The sequence below is a fragment of the Pongo pygmaeus genome, chromosome 8 (assembly GCF_028885625.2).
Source record: "Pongo pygmaeus isolate AG05252 chromosome 8, NHGRI_mPonPyg2-v2.0_pri, whole genome shotgun sequence".
Lineage (NCBI taxonomy): Eukaryota > Metazoa > Chordata > Mammalia > Primates > Hominidae > Pongo > Pongo pygmaeus.
In genome coordinates, this window is record NC_072381.2 from 120930633 (window position 1) to 120949260 (window position 18628).

At 32.8% G+C, this 18628-nt stretch overlaps 1 protein-coding gene across 3 annotated transcripts in view; it reads left to right on the forward strand.

The window, feature by feature from the left end:
* The window catches only part of ATRNL1 (attractin like 1), an 839395-nt gene that overhangs the window by 444625 nt on the left and 376142 nt on the right, over positions 1-18628 (forward strand). For all 3 annotated transcript variants that reach the window (XM_054503866.2, XM_063670302.1, XM_063670303.1), the window contains one exon: positions 1853-1931. In XM_054503866.2, coding sequence (XP_054359841.1) covers positions 1853-1931 — 79 coding nt within the window. The remainder of the gene's footprint in view (positions 1-1852; positions 1932-18628) is intronic.

The following is an 18628-nucleotide window of genomic DNA, read 5'->3' on the forward strand; positions in this document are numbered from 1 at the left end:
TGAGGTCGTAGTTGACATCAGGAAAATAACTGAGCTTTCTCTTTGAGGGCAAGAGAAAAGAAGAGCACAATTGCATGAAGTGAATTTTAAGGAATGTCCATAATTTAAAAGAGGGAATTTGGAAAGTAACCTACATTCATTTAACCTATATTAGGTTAGGAAGTATTAAGGAAAACAAAACAAAACAAAATGAAAGAAAGTATTCAGGAGAGAGTTTTAAAGAATGAATGATTGGTATTGTCAATTGAGAAGTTAAAGTCTGATAATAGAGAAAGCACCAGTTTATACAATTTCTAGAAAATCACGATGACTCTCTGTTGAAAGCAAATTCTGAGAAAAGTGTCCCCTAAAATATTGAATATTACATAAAGGGTGCTATGTTAAAAAATCACTTCTATGGTTGGAAAGGTTAGTATCACTGACTTTTTAAAAAATAGATTTCCTTTGATTCTGGAGGCGGGATTAGAGAATGGATATGGAAACAGAATGATTATGGGATGGATAGTGGGCACACTTAGAGCTGCCAGCATATGGAAAGGAAAAAAGTTTGAGGCTTAAGTAGCTGGATTTGTATTTTGGTACTACGACTTACTCCGTGTGTGACTATAAGCAATTAACTTCAAAATCTCTGAGGATTGGATTCCTCTTTTCTCAAATAAGAATAGTATATACTATCTTGAAGGATTTCTAAGACTAAATCCAATCATCAATGTGACGTACTAGCACAGCATCTGGAATGTGTGCAGCACTCAATGGATAGATGTTAAAATTGACATTGTTGTTATCATTGTCATTGAAGGATGTTCTAAGGTCTTCTGCTTCAAGTGTGGCAAGGCAAGGAGACAAAATATATTGAAGACTTGACAAGAGTGGAAAGTGTCAAAAATTGCCACTGTTTATGAGTGACTCAAGTGATGAACACAATGATTAAGGATGAGAACCAGGTTTTTCTTGTAGTGTCCAGTGACCAGTGAATTTGTAGTGTCCCGGGTCTGTTCACTTCTGGGTCTTCTCATAGCATAATCTATGACCACAGAGCAAAGAAAGGGAAAATAAACAGTGATACAGGGTTGAGATTGATTAATGAGATTCATGTAAATCTCTGTCATTTTGAGATTTGTCAGGCTTGAGTTACTTCTAACAAAGTACCCTGCATTATCATAGTTTATTGCATATAGTACCTAATATATTAGACCACATTAGAACATTGTAACTGACTTATTTCTTAAAGTAAACATTAACATATGCCAGGGTTTCTCAGCCTCGGTACTACTGACATTTTGCTGATCCTTTGCTGTTGGGGACAGTCTTGTGCATTGTAGAATTCTTGCAACACCCCTGCACTCCTCTCCCAGTTCTGACAAACAAAAATGTCTCCAGACATTACCAAATGATCCCTAGGGGGAGGGAGCAAAATAACCTTTGGTTGGGAACCACTGGAATATGTTCATATATAAAATAGTGATAAAAATAATATAAATGTACATGTGTGACATTTGGATTTATAACATTTCCATATTTTATGACTCATAATAGCAATTCTAGATTTTGGTTGTGATTTCTGTTGCTTCATAAGACCAATGGAATTGTAAATTTACATTCCTTCTGACAGAAAAAATTCTAAATATTGACCATAATCTATAGCAAGGAATATAAATATTTTTTCTACCTGTACATTTTGGTTTTATTTGAGAGAACATTTTAAACATTGGAAATTTATCATATTTTTTATTGTTTACCTAGACAAAGTTATTACTTATATATATATGTATTTCAGTCTTTCGTGTACTGTTTTTTCATTACATAGTTTAAATAAGTTTTGAGCAAAAATTATTTGTGTTTTATTTTCCAGTTGTTTCCTATCCTTATTGCTGGTGGCTGCTGTGGTATGGAAGATCAAACAAACCTGTTGGGCTTCTCGACGGAGAGAGGTATCAGTAATATTATTTAATCTTTTGTTTAAAGATTTAAGCAAATATATTAATCTCTATTGTCTGTTAATTACCATGCTCTCTTGGAATACAGAATTTCAAATCATTTTTACATACTAATATTCAAAAATCACTCTAGTATTTTTTAAGCTGTAGAGCAAACTTTTTCACTGTAATTTTAAGTTAGTATTTGTAAAAGCATTGGTTTGTTGCAAACAGTTTCTAAAAATGGTATTGGAATTTATAGTGAATACAATTATTTATTATGTTTAAATAATTTTGTAATATATTTAACTTGGGCATTTAGTTATGCTATAAAGACATAATTTATTTTTCATAAGTGTCTGTTGAAATTTAAAATTACGAGTGATAAATATTTATTTTTGGTTTTTGAAAAAGATTTTATCTCCTAGAAATTTATTATAACATTCTTTTTTTGGGAATCAAATCTTTTCCATTTTTTGATTATCTAATAATCCAACTCTGTTTACAGAGCACATCCATTGGGTAAATTTCTGTATTAGAATTAATTATTTTTCTTATAATCCTAAAATTGATGAAAACAATAATATTCTTACAAAATAATAACTGATTATATAAATTGTATATATTCGTTAATCGAAAGGAACAAAGAAACAAAATCATCTGAGGAGCGAAAGTATGCAGTAGATTTATTGTTCTATACCTCATTTATTCAAAAAGCTGGTTTCTATCAGTATTCTTTTATTATACTGTATTCTATTGTATTAATCTTAATATTTTATTTGCTATTTCATTTCTCCATATATTTCTATATGGATGTTTTTTGTAACAATATAAAACAACAGTATAATTGCTTACCTTCTTTTTTCCACATAAAAAATATATTTAAAGACATGTAAAAATAATCCAGAGTGTTCTAAGCTATAGAATTAGTGAGTGATATGGGTTCTTCTTAGTCTATTTTTAAGCACCCATCAAAGATCAGTACTATCTATAATATATTTGCAAACTGGAGTCCCTCCCTGCCTTCAGATAAATCATTCATCTTAATACTCTCTGCCTCTCTGATTTTCTGTTTATGGCCAGTGCAACATCAGTGAGGGTTTACTTGGAATGACTGCATGTTAAAAAGTAATCCAATGGAAAAAGAGCTTATTAAATATAAATATATAAATATTTGGCAGGAAGTGGAATTCTCTGCAGAGGTAAACAATCTTCTAGACATGTTAGATGATCTATTACAGTAAAATTATAGATTCAGGAAGGAAAAATCATAATTATAGGCAGGTAGTGTGAAGGCCTTCCTTCTGTAATGGAATAGGGCAAGTGACAATTTATGTCCTTAATCATTAGAAGAGAAGGCTGAATCAATCAGGGAGCCTCTGTTCCCATTGCATCATGAGGAGCACTGTTTAAATATCTGATCTCTAAAATTTATAAAATGCATCTATGTAAATATAGCATTGTGAAAATATCAATTTGTAACTCTGCCATTAACTGGCAGCTGAATGTTAGTTGTGTAGTTAAATTTCCTTACCTCTTAAAAGGATTTGTACCCTAGAGCTAATTCTCAGTTGTGTTCTAGTCTTTCGAGCCCTATAAATGTTTACATGTAGTAGCTAAAGTTTAGAAATGATATTTAATATTTGTTAAAACTAATATGAATAGTTTAGCTATAAAACTTTCATACTTCTCAAAATGACAGATTGATTTTGGCTAATATTGTATTATCTCAGTGTAGTAATGCTGTTTATTACATACTAATTAGGTGCTCTGGCAAGTCGATACTACTTTCATTTTTAAAATATATATATAAATTTATCTTTTGGAAGTCAAAATCTTTCAATATATGTGGTAGATGTGGAAAGGATAAAAGACAAATAGTAGAGGGGAGCTGGATTAGGATCACTTTCCAGTTTTTATCTGTATTATTAATATTATGTGTCCTCTGGAAATTCCTTTAATATAATGCCCTTCTTTCCAAAACTCATCCAGGTAGTGCTTCTTTCTATTGAAGTGTATAATAGTGTTTGCATTTAATTTGCTACTGCTTCCGAAAAAGAAAATGTGTCTTGAGGGTTTATGTTATGCTATAGCATTACATGTTAAAAAATATTTTGAGGAATTTTCTGAAATTTAATTTTACTAAATTCCTTTAAATGTAAAATCCTAAATGTTATAGAAACTATTCATATATTGATGTCCAAAGTAAAGATGACATTGTCTTTGATGATTATTAAAGATCTGCGATTAGCAAGTAATTTTAATATTACAATTGTCCCCCCTTATCCATAGTTTCAGTTAGTCACAGACAATTGCAGTCCAAAACTATTAAGACATTTGGAGAGAAAGAAATGGTGGGGGAGGTGGGAAGTGACAGAGAGAGAGAGACCACATTCACATAAATTTTAGGACAGCATATTATTATAATTGTTCTATTTCATTATTATTGTGGTTAATCTCTTGCTGTACCTAATTTATAAATTAAAATTTATCATTGGTATGTATGTATAGGGAAAAACATAGTATATATAGGGCTTAGTAGTATCCACAGTTTTAGGCATCCCCTGGGTGTGTTGAAACATATTTAAGGGGGATCTACTGTGTTAAGAAATGGTTTTTCATTTTGGTCTTAAGAGCCCTGGAGATTTTTAACCACACTGGTTGTAGTTATGTGATAATTCCATTTATAGACTTTATGTGAGTGGAGGTAAAAATGTGTTTATATCTAATCCTCTCTTTATTCAGTTTTAAATATTAGATTAACTGTAATATTTCCCAAAGAAAAAGAACCCACTATTATTTCTTTATGTGGATGTTACTGTCTCTTCAAAATATTGAAGAAATCAATTATTGTAAAGCTCAGAGGACACCTTTGATTAGTAAAATGACAGTTTATCTGTTATAGTAAATGAAAGTTACTTAAAAGATTCTTCTTAGAAATTATGTAGTTTTATTTCAGCAGTTATACTAGTTGCTTTTCTAAATGTAATGAAAGTTTAACATGAAAATAATCTTTGGAAATGTTTTAACATATTGTGTTCATTCAACTAGATGTGTTACTTTTTAAACCAAAGTTTTGTTTTCTCATAGACACAGATATACTTTTTGTGGCATAATTTTAAATTCAGAGGACAGTTAGTCATGTTATGACTTTTGAATAACACCCCTGAGAATTCAGGGGCTCTTAAACACACATTAAAAAAATGAAACTACGAAAGGCTTCAATTTTGATACAACCCCTTCATACACTAACCCCAAACAAATTTCTATGGTAACCCTGTTAAAAAGATGAAAACTTTCTTTTGGGATGCGCTAACGAATGGAAACAATAAGTGTATATTGATAAGTGGAAATATTGTAATACACTAGAAAGATGAATTCATTTATATAGCTTGTCCTTTTTACAGAGGTATTAAAAACATTTAGCTTCAATGGCACATTCAGTTATAGTCATCGCATTACTAAAATATTTGTCAGGAGCAAGCATATGTAAAAAGGAGTCTATTAAGCTATTTTTATGCTTGATAATCTTCATTCTTAATCTGAAATTTGAATTTTAATAGGTATCATAAGGCAGAAAAATATGAAGATATAATTGTTCCCTGCAATGAAGATATTTGATCATATATTTGGCTATCGTGTGAAAATATGATGCATATTTTAATAGTTACAAGAAGTTAATTTTTTCCATTTTGAGTTGTTTAAATGTAGCATGTCTCTGTGAAACTAACTGCAAAATCTGTGGAATAATAGATCCATAGGCAAAGGAAGGGTTATTTTTACATTAACTTCATTATTACTAGTGAGTCTGAGTATTTGAATGAGCTCTACATTTCATGTGATAGCAATTTTTCCCTTTTTAATTCTTGTAAATTTACAGTTTTTTTAAGTTTAAAAATATTTTAATGTAGAACTTTACCACACTACTTTTTAATATTTCTCACATATTACCCTTCTCTTCTGCTTCAAAATCAATACAGGAAATTTTGGAGGATAAGACATGCCCAGTGAGGGATTGAATTTATGTTCATAATACCCTATCTCCCTGCACATTTTGTAATCATGAAGAATAAAACTTAGATTTGTATTTTTTATTATCACCCTGAAATTTGAGTTAAAAATAATAAACCAATACCCACAAGTAGAGTTTTAGTAGCTTTGAGTAACAAACTAGTTTTCCAGAGGCAAATGCATTAGTTCTTTCCTTCTATACCTGTTTTACTGGTACAAATCCAGACAAAAGTAATAATATTAAACTATACTTTAATAATGACATTTTATGGTATATAAACCAATTAGTTATAAAATATTCTCTGACGTAGTGATAAACAGATTCTCATCTAAGTAATAGTAATGCAATGTAGCAGTGTTTTATAAATTGAACTACTCTTTTCTCCTTAGACACTAAATATATTTACAGAAAGAGGATTGGGCACAGAATAAAAACCTTAAGGAAAAAGTGAAAGTGTTATTTTAGGTGGATAAATTCAAATTAACTGATTAGGTACTGCCTGCAACCTTTTGTAGAATTTCATAGCACTTCAAAGCTCTGTATTTTGTAAATGTTTAAACATTTTAACATATAGATAAAGCTTTCCATTAAACACATGCTGTTTAAAACTCATTAGTAAATATTTCACTCAAATAAATGTCTTTGCAGTTAATGGCCACAATGTCAACTTAACTGTTGCTTGTCATTTGCTTTTTATTGAATTGCAAACTAAAATGATTATTATTGTATTAATTTTCTTCCTTTATCCTATGAGACTAGAAATTACAGGTCTTCCGCATGCCTATTGCATTATCATACTTTCAAAATTTTAACATAAATTTACTTTAAAATAACTTGAGAAGTCAAATATGTATGCAGTTAAGATTTGAAAAATAACTGATACTTGCCTTGTAAACCTGTTTCCAAAGACCTCATGGTAAATATAGTGCTTTCATTTTGCTCAGTTCAACAAAGGTGTATCAATTTCTTGCTATATTATAGACAAATTGATAAATACTGAGGATATAAAGAAAAAGACATAGGCCCCATTATTGGGGAATTTGTAGTTTTAAAACATTTCAGTAAGGCAGAAAGACACACACACATACACGTGCAGAGTTCTTAGGGGAGCACCTGGATGTACTTTATTGTGATGTCATGCATAGGGAGATAGAATATATGGAAAAGTTTTCTGGAAGTCAGATTAGTAATGGAAGTAAATGTGAACTGTTTCATAATTATACACAGGATTAATTTCAAAAAAACTCCTAAACAAAAACACTTTGGGCACTGTTTTTACTGTATATACAATATAACAAATTTGTCTAAAATCACTTTTTCTTTATTATATGCTATTATCTTTATATTAGACCCAGTTACTTAGACTAAAACATTATATTGATTTATTCTAAAAAATGTCTCACTAACCACAAAATCTTATCTGTCTTATATATTCAAACGAATGTATATCTCGATATATGTGTCTGATGTTTATGTGTATATATGTGTTATGCTAAAAAGTTCATTTTTTATCTAAAATGCAAACTTAACCAAGTGTTCTGTATTTTTATTTGCTCAATCTGGCAACCTTATTTTCAACACAAATGCTCACCCTGGAGCTCAGGGGTGGGTTCAACCTCATAAAATCCACAGGAACTCAGAAAGAAGTAGAAAGGAATAATTCTCTTAAGTAGAATCTTGATTTGTTTTCAAAATAAGGGGAAGTTATACTGGGCAAGCAAAAATAAAAGATGTTTACTCCGTATATTATCTATCAAAATTAAAAACTCTTTGACTCAATAGTTAGATTTCTGAAAATATATCTTAAAGATATATATCTGCCTAGCTTTTCAAAGTATACTCATATATAGACACTTACAGAGAGATTTTTGTATATCAGAACTATTTCATATCATTCAAAAAGATTCGAGAAAGAAATTCTGTGTTCTTACAGTGGGATATTAGGTAACTGAAAAAAATAATGAGGCATATTTGTGTTAATATTAAATTAATTTATTGCTTCCTTCAACAAATATTTATTGAACAACTATTGTTGTTTCAAGCACATTTTTAGACAAATACAGCAATGAACAAGCCAAATAAAATCCCAGCCCTCAAAAATGTTTACAGATCTTAAAATCTATATTATTAACTGGAAAATATATGACATAGTTTGTATGATGTTTCTATTTGTATAAATCACACATGCACAAGCATAATGTGCATGGAAATTGTGGGTCTGTTGGTATTTGATAAAGAAGAATGACTGTGTTATTTGATAACTATAATACAAACAAATAGTCAAATAATGGGCAAGTTGAGAGAACATGATCTAACATTTTAAGTTAGGCACTTAATAAAAATAGTATTTAATTTTCACACTAAATATATATATTTTTTCCCTTTACCTGTATAAGGAATTTGAGGAGACTAGAGTGCAATGCTCAAAGCTTACAACTAGTAAAAGAAGAAGCTGTAACTTAAAACCAAGTCTGTCAGACTGAACCATACAGAGAACTTTAGAGATAGCCTGAGTTTGAACAAGTTGGTTTCATAATGGGCCACTTATAATGTAACTTATGCATCTGTTTGTTGTACGGGAAATATGTTGTATTTCATCTGATATTATGACACAATCATTATCTGATGTACCACTTACGAAGAAAACAGTACTTATTCAACTATTGCACAATGTTCACTTCCCACTGAGAATATTTTCTACTTATTGAAAGAGCTGTTATATAATTATTTAGATATAGTTTTGTCATATGTCGTTCATATTTATACAGAGAGGAAAATAAAAGCAAAATAAATTGGGTAAAGTTTTGCTACGACTTATTCACCTTCATAGTCCAAGTTTTTAAAAATCACTTTTTGAGTTAAGCTAAAATATATTGTATGTTTCACATAGTAGCATTGACTAGAATAATCAAGTTTATGTCTGTGCAGACAATGAGAACTACATCACAACTGTCATCTGGCCAGCAGTGATTATATAATGTCATTGTTTTTAAAACACATTAGAATTCAGAGATATTAAAATGTGAAAAAATGTTTCTTAGAATCAATCAAATATGGTAGAACCTTCTTTATAAGGTGTTTAGTACTAAGCGAGTTAATGCATACTAAGGGCTTACCCCACTGCATTTTACCTAACAGACTTCAATAAATATTAGCTGTTATTGATATGTAATATAAAGAATGATCAGCATTATACATTAATATTACTAACAACAACTCTTGTATATCTTGGACTCCTCCATTTCTACTGTAATGCAATGGTTCTCAATCTAGTAGGCCCTTGAGAATCACCTGTGGATCTTTAAAACGTGTGTGGGCGTGTGTGTATGTGTGTGTATGTGTGTATTTGCATGCCATTCTACTGTTCCATCCCCATCATATATACAAAATCAGAATTTCTATGAGTGAGGCTCAGCCAAGTGTGTTTATTTTTAAAGCCCTCAAATGTTCTAATATGCACTATTGGCCTAGAAACACTGTTTTAGCTTCTACTCTGACAGAGCTGGGAAACTGTAGAAGGGTTTCCAACAAACTTGTAAAGATATCTGAGTTAAAAGATCTGATTTTAAGCTGATCACTGTGCTTCTGTGTTTACTGCAAGTAAAATTGGTTTATGGAGAAGAGTTAAATTTTTAATGTTAAGTTTGGTATATCTACTAGACATCTAATTAGATCTATCGAAGAGGCAGGAGTTGCATCTGGCATGAGGAAACAGAGCTGAGTAGGAAGCTAAATTTGGGAATCTCAGCACATAGATGGCATTTGAAACCCTGAGCCTAGATAAAATTACCCAGAGAGGAGGATTAAGCCCTGAGGCATTCAAATTTAAGAAGTCAGAGAGAAGACAAGCACCCAGCATGAATACTGGAAAGCAGCTACCAATGAAGGTGGAGAAAAACGCTGAGCTTCTGGAAGCCAAGCAAACACTGTATAAAAAGGAGCAGAGTTATCAGTTGTCTAAAAAATTCTGGTGGTCCAAGTGAAATAACTGAAAATTGACCATTGTATTTAGCCACTTAGAAATAATTGCTGACCCCAACAACAGCAATTTTAGTGGACTGATGGATGCAAAAGTTTGACTGAAGTTTGATGAGAAAGAATAGAACAAGATGACTTCTAGAATGACAGCAAGAGGAGCCCCTGAGACCTATTCCCCAGACAAACAACGCTAACTAGTGAAAAATCTTTAAAAAACAAACAACCGGCTGGGCGCAGTGGCTCATGCCTGTAATCCCGACACTTTGGGAGGCCGAGGTTGGCGGATCATGAGGTCAAGAGATGGAGATCATCCTGCGAACATGGTGAAACCCCATCTCTACTAAAAATACAAGAATTAGCCAGGTGTGGTGGTGCATGCCTGTAGTCCCAAGTACTTGGGGGGCTGAGGCAGGAGAATTGCTTGAACCCAGGAGGCAGAGGTTGCAGTGAGCCGAGATCCTGCCACTGCACTCCAGCCTGGCGACAGAGCAAGCCTCCATCTCAAAAAAAAAAAAAAAAAATTAAAATATCTGGAAATAGTTTTAAGTGCATACGGAAAACAAAGAAACACTTGTTACCGGTGGAGGGTCTTGAGTACGAGTTGCCCGGGTCCTTGGAGATTTGCACAAAGAATTGAACAAAACGCACCAAGTAGCAGAGGAATGAAATGCAGCAAAGCAGCAGCAAAAGCAGAAACGTATTGAAGAAAGAAAGCACTCCACAGAGTGGGAGGAGGCCTGAGCAAGCTGCTTGAGGGCCTGGATGCAAAGTTTTCTGGGTTTTAAGTACCTAATTTGAGGTTCTTATTGGCTACCTCTTATCTGGAAGAAGGTTTTGTCTGTGGCTAGTTAAAGGCTGAGGTGAATTGGCAGCCCATGCAGATAAAGGGGTGGTCCCTGCTTGGCCTGTGGCCTATCCAAGGCACTCTCCCTTTCCATCTGAGATGTGGCGGAAGGGGGAGGGCTGTAGGGAGAGTAGCTTTTGATCCTTTGTTAGTCAGCTTGGGGAGAGAGTTTTTTTTTTTCTTTTTGGTTTAGTTTTAGGAAGTTTGTATTAATTGGCCTCGGGTTCCCTGCCCCCAAACCCAAGCGTTTTCCTTTTGATCCAGCTTTGGGAAATCAGCATGAATTGGCCCTAGATTTTCTGCCCTCAGACCTTGGTGTTTTCTGTTTTAGAAATTTGCTCAAATTGGCCTTAAGTTCCCTGTCTGCAGACCCTATTTTCCTGCCTCAAACTTATTTAAGAAAATCTACTAATTCTCAGTAAGAACAGCAAATCTATAGCATTTGAGCCTCAACTTGCTCCCTTCCTACCCCCTTCTAGCTCACTGTGACTAGCATTTCTCATCCCCCCAGCTCCCTTTTGCAGATGCTATATTCCAGGCAAAATCAGCTGAGGCCTGAGGCTCTCTTCTTCTAATGAGCCTCACTTGCATGGCAAGAAGCTCTTCTCAAGGCATAGCAGCCTGATAGTAACAGGGACCCAGTCTCCCTTTCTCCACCTTGCTTATAGGGTAGAAATTTCATGACTGGGGAGATAATATGAGAATACAAAAAAGTAACACCTCTGCTCAACACCCTGCTCATGAAGCAGGAACATTATATAAGAGAGTTATGGGCCACTGTCCCCATCATTAGCTCTAGAGCTTGCACAAACTAGCAAAACCAATTCAAAAAGATAAAATCTAAATAAACCTATAGCAAGCACAGAGATTGCATTTGTTATTTTTAAAATTTCCAATTAGATACATCAACATTCTGTTTGCAACAAGCACATCTAGCACCCAGATCTTGTTTTCTAATATTAGAGAACTCTTTCCAATGGTTCCTCCATTCCTGACATACTCTCATTCTTGGTGTTTGTGTGTGTGTGTGTGTGCACGTGCACATGCGCAACCCTTCTTACGTTTTGGTACCATAAGAAACTTCAGGTTTAGCTTGTATACTTCTTGCCCCAGTCTCAGAATTAGCTATTTCTCCAAGGATCTCTCGTTCCCTTTATTGTAGCATACATGTTGCCTAGATCTTGATTTCTAAATACCATTCACCAATAAAAGGAGCTTGGATGCAAATCACATGAGAATCTCAATAGATATAGAGAACACATTTGACAAAGTCCAACAACCTTTTACCATAACAACACCCAACAAATTAGGAATGAAAAGGAAATCCTCAACATGATAAAAGGCATCTGCCAATAACCCACATCTGGCATCATACTTAACTTTTTTTAAATCACTTATATCAGGAACAAGTCAAGGATGTCCACTCTCTCTAATTCTATTCAACATTCTACTGTATATTGTAGTCAGAGCAGTTAGGCAAGGAAATGACATAAGAGCCATCTAGATTGAGAAGAAAGAAGTAAAGCTATCTCTATTTGCAAATAACATGTTTTGTAAATAAAATTCCTTAGAAATCCACTAAAAAAACTGTTAGAAGTAATACACAATTTTAGCAAAGTTCAGGATGGCAGAGCAATATAAAAATCAGTTGTATTTCTATACATTAGCAATGAAAAATCTGAAAATAAAACTAAAAACCAATTCAATTCAAAATAGCATCAATAAGAATAAAATACATAGGAACAAATTTAACAAAAGCAGTAGAAAACATATGCTATGTGTATTAGTCCATATTCACACTGCTAATAAAGACATACCCAAGACTGGGTAATTTGTAAAGAAAAGAGGCTTAATTGACTCTCAGTTCCACATGGCTGGGGAGGCCCCACAATCATGGCAGAAGGTGAATGAAACTTATTCACTATCATGAGAACAGCATGGGAGAGACCCTCCCCATGATTCAGTTACCTCCCACTGGGTCCCTGCTATGACAGGTGGGAATTATGGGAGCTACAATGCCAGATGAGATTTGGGTGGGGACACAACAAAACCATATCACTCTGAAAACTATAAAACACTGTTGAAAGAAATCAAAGAAGACCTAAATAAATGGAAAGATACTATATGTTGATGGATTCAAAGACTTTATGTTGTTAAGATGACAGTACTCCCAAACTGATCTACAAATTCAACATGATACTTATCCAAATACTAGGTAGTTTATTTGTAGAAATTGACAAGTAGATCCTAAAATCCGCAGGGAGATGCAAAGGGCCCTAAGCAGCAAAAACATTCTTGAAAAAGAACAAAGCTTACACTTCATAAATTCAAACTTACTATGCAACTATAGTAATCAAGATGGTATGAAATGGACATAAGACTGGACATTTGGATCCATAGAATGTAACTGAGAATCTAGAAATAAACTCTTACATTTATAGTTGATTGATTTTTGCAAGGGTACCAAGACAATCAAATGGAAGAAAGATTCATCTTTGCAACAAATGGGGCTAGGCAACTGGGTAGCCACATGCAAAAGAGTGAAGTTGGACCCATTACTCGTATCACCATACACAAATTAAGTCAATAGGAATCGATACACCAATATGTGACACCTAAACTATAAAACTCTTAGAAGAAAATACAGAAGAAAATCTTCTTGATCTTTCAGAATCTTCTTAGACATGACATCAAAAGAAAAGGTGATTAAAGAAAAAAAACAAATTGGAATTCATTGAAATTAAAATCTTTTGTGCTTAAAAGACACCATGAAGAAAATGAAAATACAACCTCCAGAATGGGAGAACACTTTTGCATATCATATATCTGATAAGATATTTGTATCTACATATGCAAAGGACTCTTCCAACTCAGTAATCAAAAGGCAAATTACCCACTTAAAAATGTATAAAGAATTTGAATAGGCATTTCTCCATATAATATATGCAGTTTGCCCTTTGTATTCATGGTTTCCACATCTGTGGATTCACTCAATCAAGGATTGAAAATATTCTGAAAAAATGTTGAAAAATATAACAATAAATATAAAATAGTAAAAATACATTATAACAACTATTTACGTAACAACTATTTCCATAACATTTGCATTGTATTGGGCACTATAAGTAATCTAGAGATGATATAAATGGGAAAATGTGCATAGGTTATATGCCACTATGACACCATTTTTAAACAATTTACTTGAGCATCTGTGGATTTTGGTATCCTTGTGGGGATCCTGGAACCAATCTCCTGCAGATACCGAGGGACAACTCTGTGTGTGTGTGTGTGTGTGTGTGTGTGTGTGTGTGTATGTATGTAGTCAGTAACTCATGAAAATGAAAAGATGCTCAACAACGTTAGCATTAGCAGAAATAGAAATCAAACATACAATAAGATACCACTAAATGCTTGTGATCGATAATAATGTTATTATTATTCACCAATAATCATCACCAATTATCACCAAAATGTTGATGAGGCTGTGGAGAAATTAGATTCCTCATACATTGTTGTTGGATATTTAAAACTGTCACTTTGTAGTGTAATACACTCTGACAATTCCTTGCAATATTAATGTTTCCATATGACCCAGCAATTCCACTCTTAGGTGAATACTGAAGAAAAATGAAAACGTAGGTCTATATAAAACTTTTACATTAATGTTCATAGCACCATTATTCATTACAGCTTTAAAGTAGAAATATCCCAAATGCCTAGCAACTGATGAATGGACAAATAAAAGGTGATATGTGTGTAAATGGAATATTATTCTACATTAAAAAGGAATGAAGTACTGATGCATGTTATAACAATGAAAGAGCCTTGAAAACATTAGGCAAATCTAAAGAGACAGTAAGTAAGTTCACGGTTGCCTTGGGCTGTGCTTGGGTATTTGATGGAATGTGGGGCCGGATGGAGAATGATTGTTAATGCGTACATGGGTTCTTTCTGGGATGATGAAAATGTTTTAAAATTAGACTGTGGTAATTGTTGTACAGCTTTATGAAAAATTTAAATATTATTGAATCTTATGCTCTAAATGGGTGATTTACAAATTTCTTTGTAGAAATTGGCAAGCTTCTTTGTTGAAATGGTTTGACTGTGTCCCACCCAAATTTCATCTTGAATTGTAGTTCCCATAATCCCCACATGTCGTGGGAGGGACAAGATGGAGATAATTGAATCATGAGGGCCGTTTCCCCCATCCTGTTCTCATGATAGTGAGTTAGTTCTCTTGAGATCAGATGGTTTTATAAGGGGATTCCCCCTTCACTGGGCACTTATTCTCTCTCCTGTCCCCATGTGAATAAGGATGTGTTCAGTTCCCCTTCTGCCATGATTGTAAGTTTGCTGAGGCCTCCTGAGCCATGCTGACCTGTGAGTCAATTAAGCCTCTTTACCAGTCTCAAGTATGTCTTGCACAAATTGGGCTTAAGTTCATAACCACTGTGAGAATGGGCTAATACATTTCTAGAAATTGACAAGTAGATTCAAAAACTTACATGGAAATGCAAAGGACCCTAAATAGCAGAAACATTTTTGAAAAAGAACAAATTTACAGTTCCTGAATTCACACTTACTACAAAACTATAGTAATCAAGATGGTGTTATTATACTACACAGTATATTTCTTAGTTCTTTTGTGTTGCTATGAAAGAACATACCTGAGGCTGGGTGATTTATAAAGGAAGCAGGTTTATTTGCCTCATGGTTCCACAGGCTGTACAAGAAGCATGGGACCAGTATCTGCTTCTGGTGAGTGCCTGTTAAAGCAACAGTGTAAGATTCTTTATACTGCATAAATTACTGTGGAATGATAGTAATACAGTTTCCCTGAATTTTGTTGACAGGATTTGACATGTTAAAAGTTGAGTTTGTAGGTGATAATGCTACCTGCATTCCATATTAACTTCATTCATCATTCTGTAAATTGTTGCTTAAAATATAGAATTTCCTTCATTTAAAGAATTATGCCATAATTTGCACATCCATGCTGAGCAATTCTCTTCCTACCACCACCCACCTCCCCTTACAGGGGAATTTGTTTGCTAGGTATATACTGTTAACAGTTAGGCATTTATATACAGATTTAAACCTAATACACAATTCAGCAGTATGTATTTTATATATAAAGTTTCGTCTTGTGAGCTTTTAAAATATATTCTACTGGTTCTAATTTAAGCAAAAAAAAGCTTTAAACAAAATAATTTTATTGTGATTTGAACATAGTTATAATGCTTTATTAATTTTCTGAAAATAAATTTAGTCATTTAAAAATACATAGTTGTCTTAGTAACTATTTTGTATTTTATCTTAGAATAAAAATATGTTTGCAATAATAGCATCCTGAATAATTGGCTTTCACAATAATTCAACCACATTGTAAGGAACATGGAAATAGGTAATATATTGAATGACAGATATTGTGCATACTCCATCACTAGCAGTGGTTCACTATGACAGTGATTCTCAACCAAAGAGGATGTCTTAAAATAATATAATTAGAAAAAAAGGTCTAGTCTGGTTGATTTTGATATCCCCATTAGATAAGTAATTCTGTTCTCCTCATGTCCAAGAATCACATCTGTGCTGGAAATCATGCTGAACTGGTGTTCGACCTGTACTGTCCTTATCTATAAATTACAGGGTATTCCTGCTGCATAGTATATTTATTTATTTTTAAATTATTTTGATGCCAGCATAATTATGGTCTAATTTAGTTTATTGTCATTCACTGAAATGATTCATGTACTTTAATTGTGATATTTAGGTAAACCATTATTAGAGTATATTGAATGAACATGGTATTAGATTCATGCATGAATGTAATATTGAAAATGTTAACTATTGTAGTATATTAATTATTTCGAGTCTGAAATCCACTGTTATTATATTGTAACAATTATGAAGCATTGTAACCAGTACTTTGAACAAGGGCAGTCAATCAAAGCTTGATTCTGTATTCCCACAGCCCATTCAAACTCACTTTCTGTGGGCCAATTTGTTCTAGTTCCTTGAGTAGCTAGAATTGAAGATAATTTTTTTCTTATATCTCTTTTTAATAGATGTGTTTTTTTCCTTTCCTTGGCAATTTGGTATTATAAAATTTTATTCTATTAATGGAAGAGATTTTTAGAAGTCATCTCCTCTTTATTGGAAATAAACGTGGACAGTTTGCTATCAAATCAAGCATTATTTTTATACCTTGTACATTTTTTCGTATCTATTTTTAATAGGTAATATGTCTATATGTTTCAGAGTTCAACATTGCCACCAGCATTACCCACCCACTCAATTATTCTCTCCCCTCTATAGCCAATCAGTGTTATCAGGGTTTTTTTGTGTGTGTATAGTTTTCTGAAGTTATTTTATACATACAGAAGCAATATGAATATACATCTTTTTCTACATTACTTACACTAATAATAGCATATTCTTTATAACCTGTTTTTGTATATTTTTGCATGTAACTGTAAAGTTCTAATAAATTATTATAATTCTGAATTATTTAGCAACATAAAAATAATATTTCACATCTATTGATGAGAAGTCAAAACTGTACAAACTTATTTTCATTATAGTCACATTTTGAACACTTTATATCTTTATTTCTCTTTACTATTTATTTCTACAGTGGAGCATTTCTAACACACTTAGAATATTCTTTTAGAGAGATATTTTTAAGAATTCCAGGATACCAATCCGGCTATGTAATTCTGAGAAATAATTTTTAGAACCACACTACAGTGGAGTACCTCTCAAAAACTACATGGCTCTAACTCAAGTTTATAACAGTAATATAAGGAAAACGACTGAGAATTTCAGTAGGAAATTTAAGACACAGCAAGCTAAATTACAGTCTTAGAGAATTAAATTAAAATGTTGGCAAACTGCTTTAGATCATGTTATAAATTCTATGAAATATGACAATAATGTAAAATAATAAAAAAAGGCTTCTGCTACTTTTTCCTTCATTTAAATGAATGTGTGTGTGAGTTTGTGTGTGTGTGTGTGTGTGTAACTGCTTTTTATGTTAGTGTAGAAAGACTATGTAATTGCATGGTTATTGTATTATGCAAGTATAAATTTGTACCATATTATTGTGTTAAGTAATGGTACAGACTTAGCGGCATTCAAGTTCTGGCTTTCTACCTATGCATTTATAGCAATTAATATTTATTACTTTGGTCCTAATGGCTTGCTTTGGAAATTAACTTAGAATGACTTAGAAGCACACACTCATCAACTGCTAATAGCTTATGGTACAATAGCATCCAAATTTCAAATCTATACTTGCTAAGTATTTTCAATCAAACTATGTAAGATTATAATTAAAAACTTTAAAAGCCATTATGTATTTTGCAAATTTACCATTTGATTATTTTTATTATTTATTATTGCCATCCTAAATTTTTCTACTAGTATAAAAGTATATTTTGTTCTTAAAAATGCCAAGTTATTGCCATAAAATAACATTAATTTCCATCAACGTACAGGTTAACAAGATTCTACTCAGTCTATTTCTCTAAAATTGTTTGAGTGAAAGTGTGAGCTTCTTATTTCTTATTTCTATTCATGCTGAAGTACTGACACTGTGAACTCCAATGACGTCTATAATTGGTAAATTATCTTTGACTTTCAGAAAACACCTAATTGTTTAAACAATTCTGTATGACAGCTGTAGTTTTCTTTTTTTAATTCTTTTTTTTTATTATTATCGGAGATGTTGTCTTGCTGTATGGCCCAGGCTGGTCTTGAACACCTAGGCTTAAGCAGTCCTTCTACCTCAGCTTCCCAAATTGTTGGGATTACAGGTGTGAGCCGTTGCACCTGGGCAAGAGCTGTAGTTTTCTAATCAAAGTGCAAGAAATATGC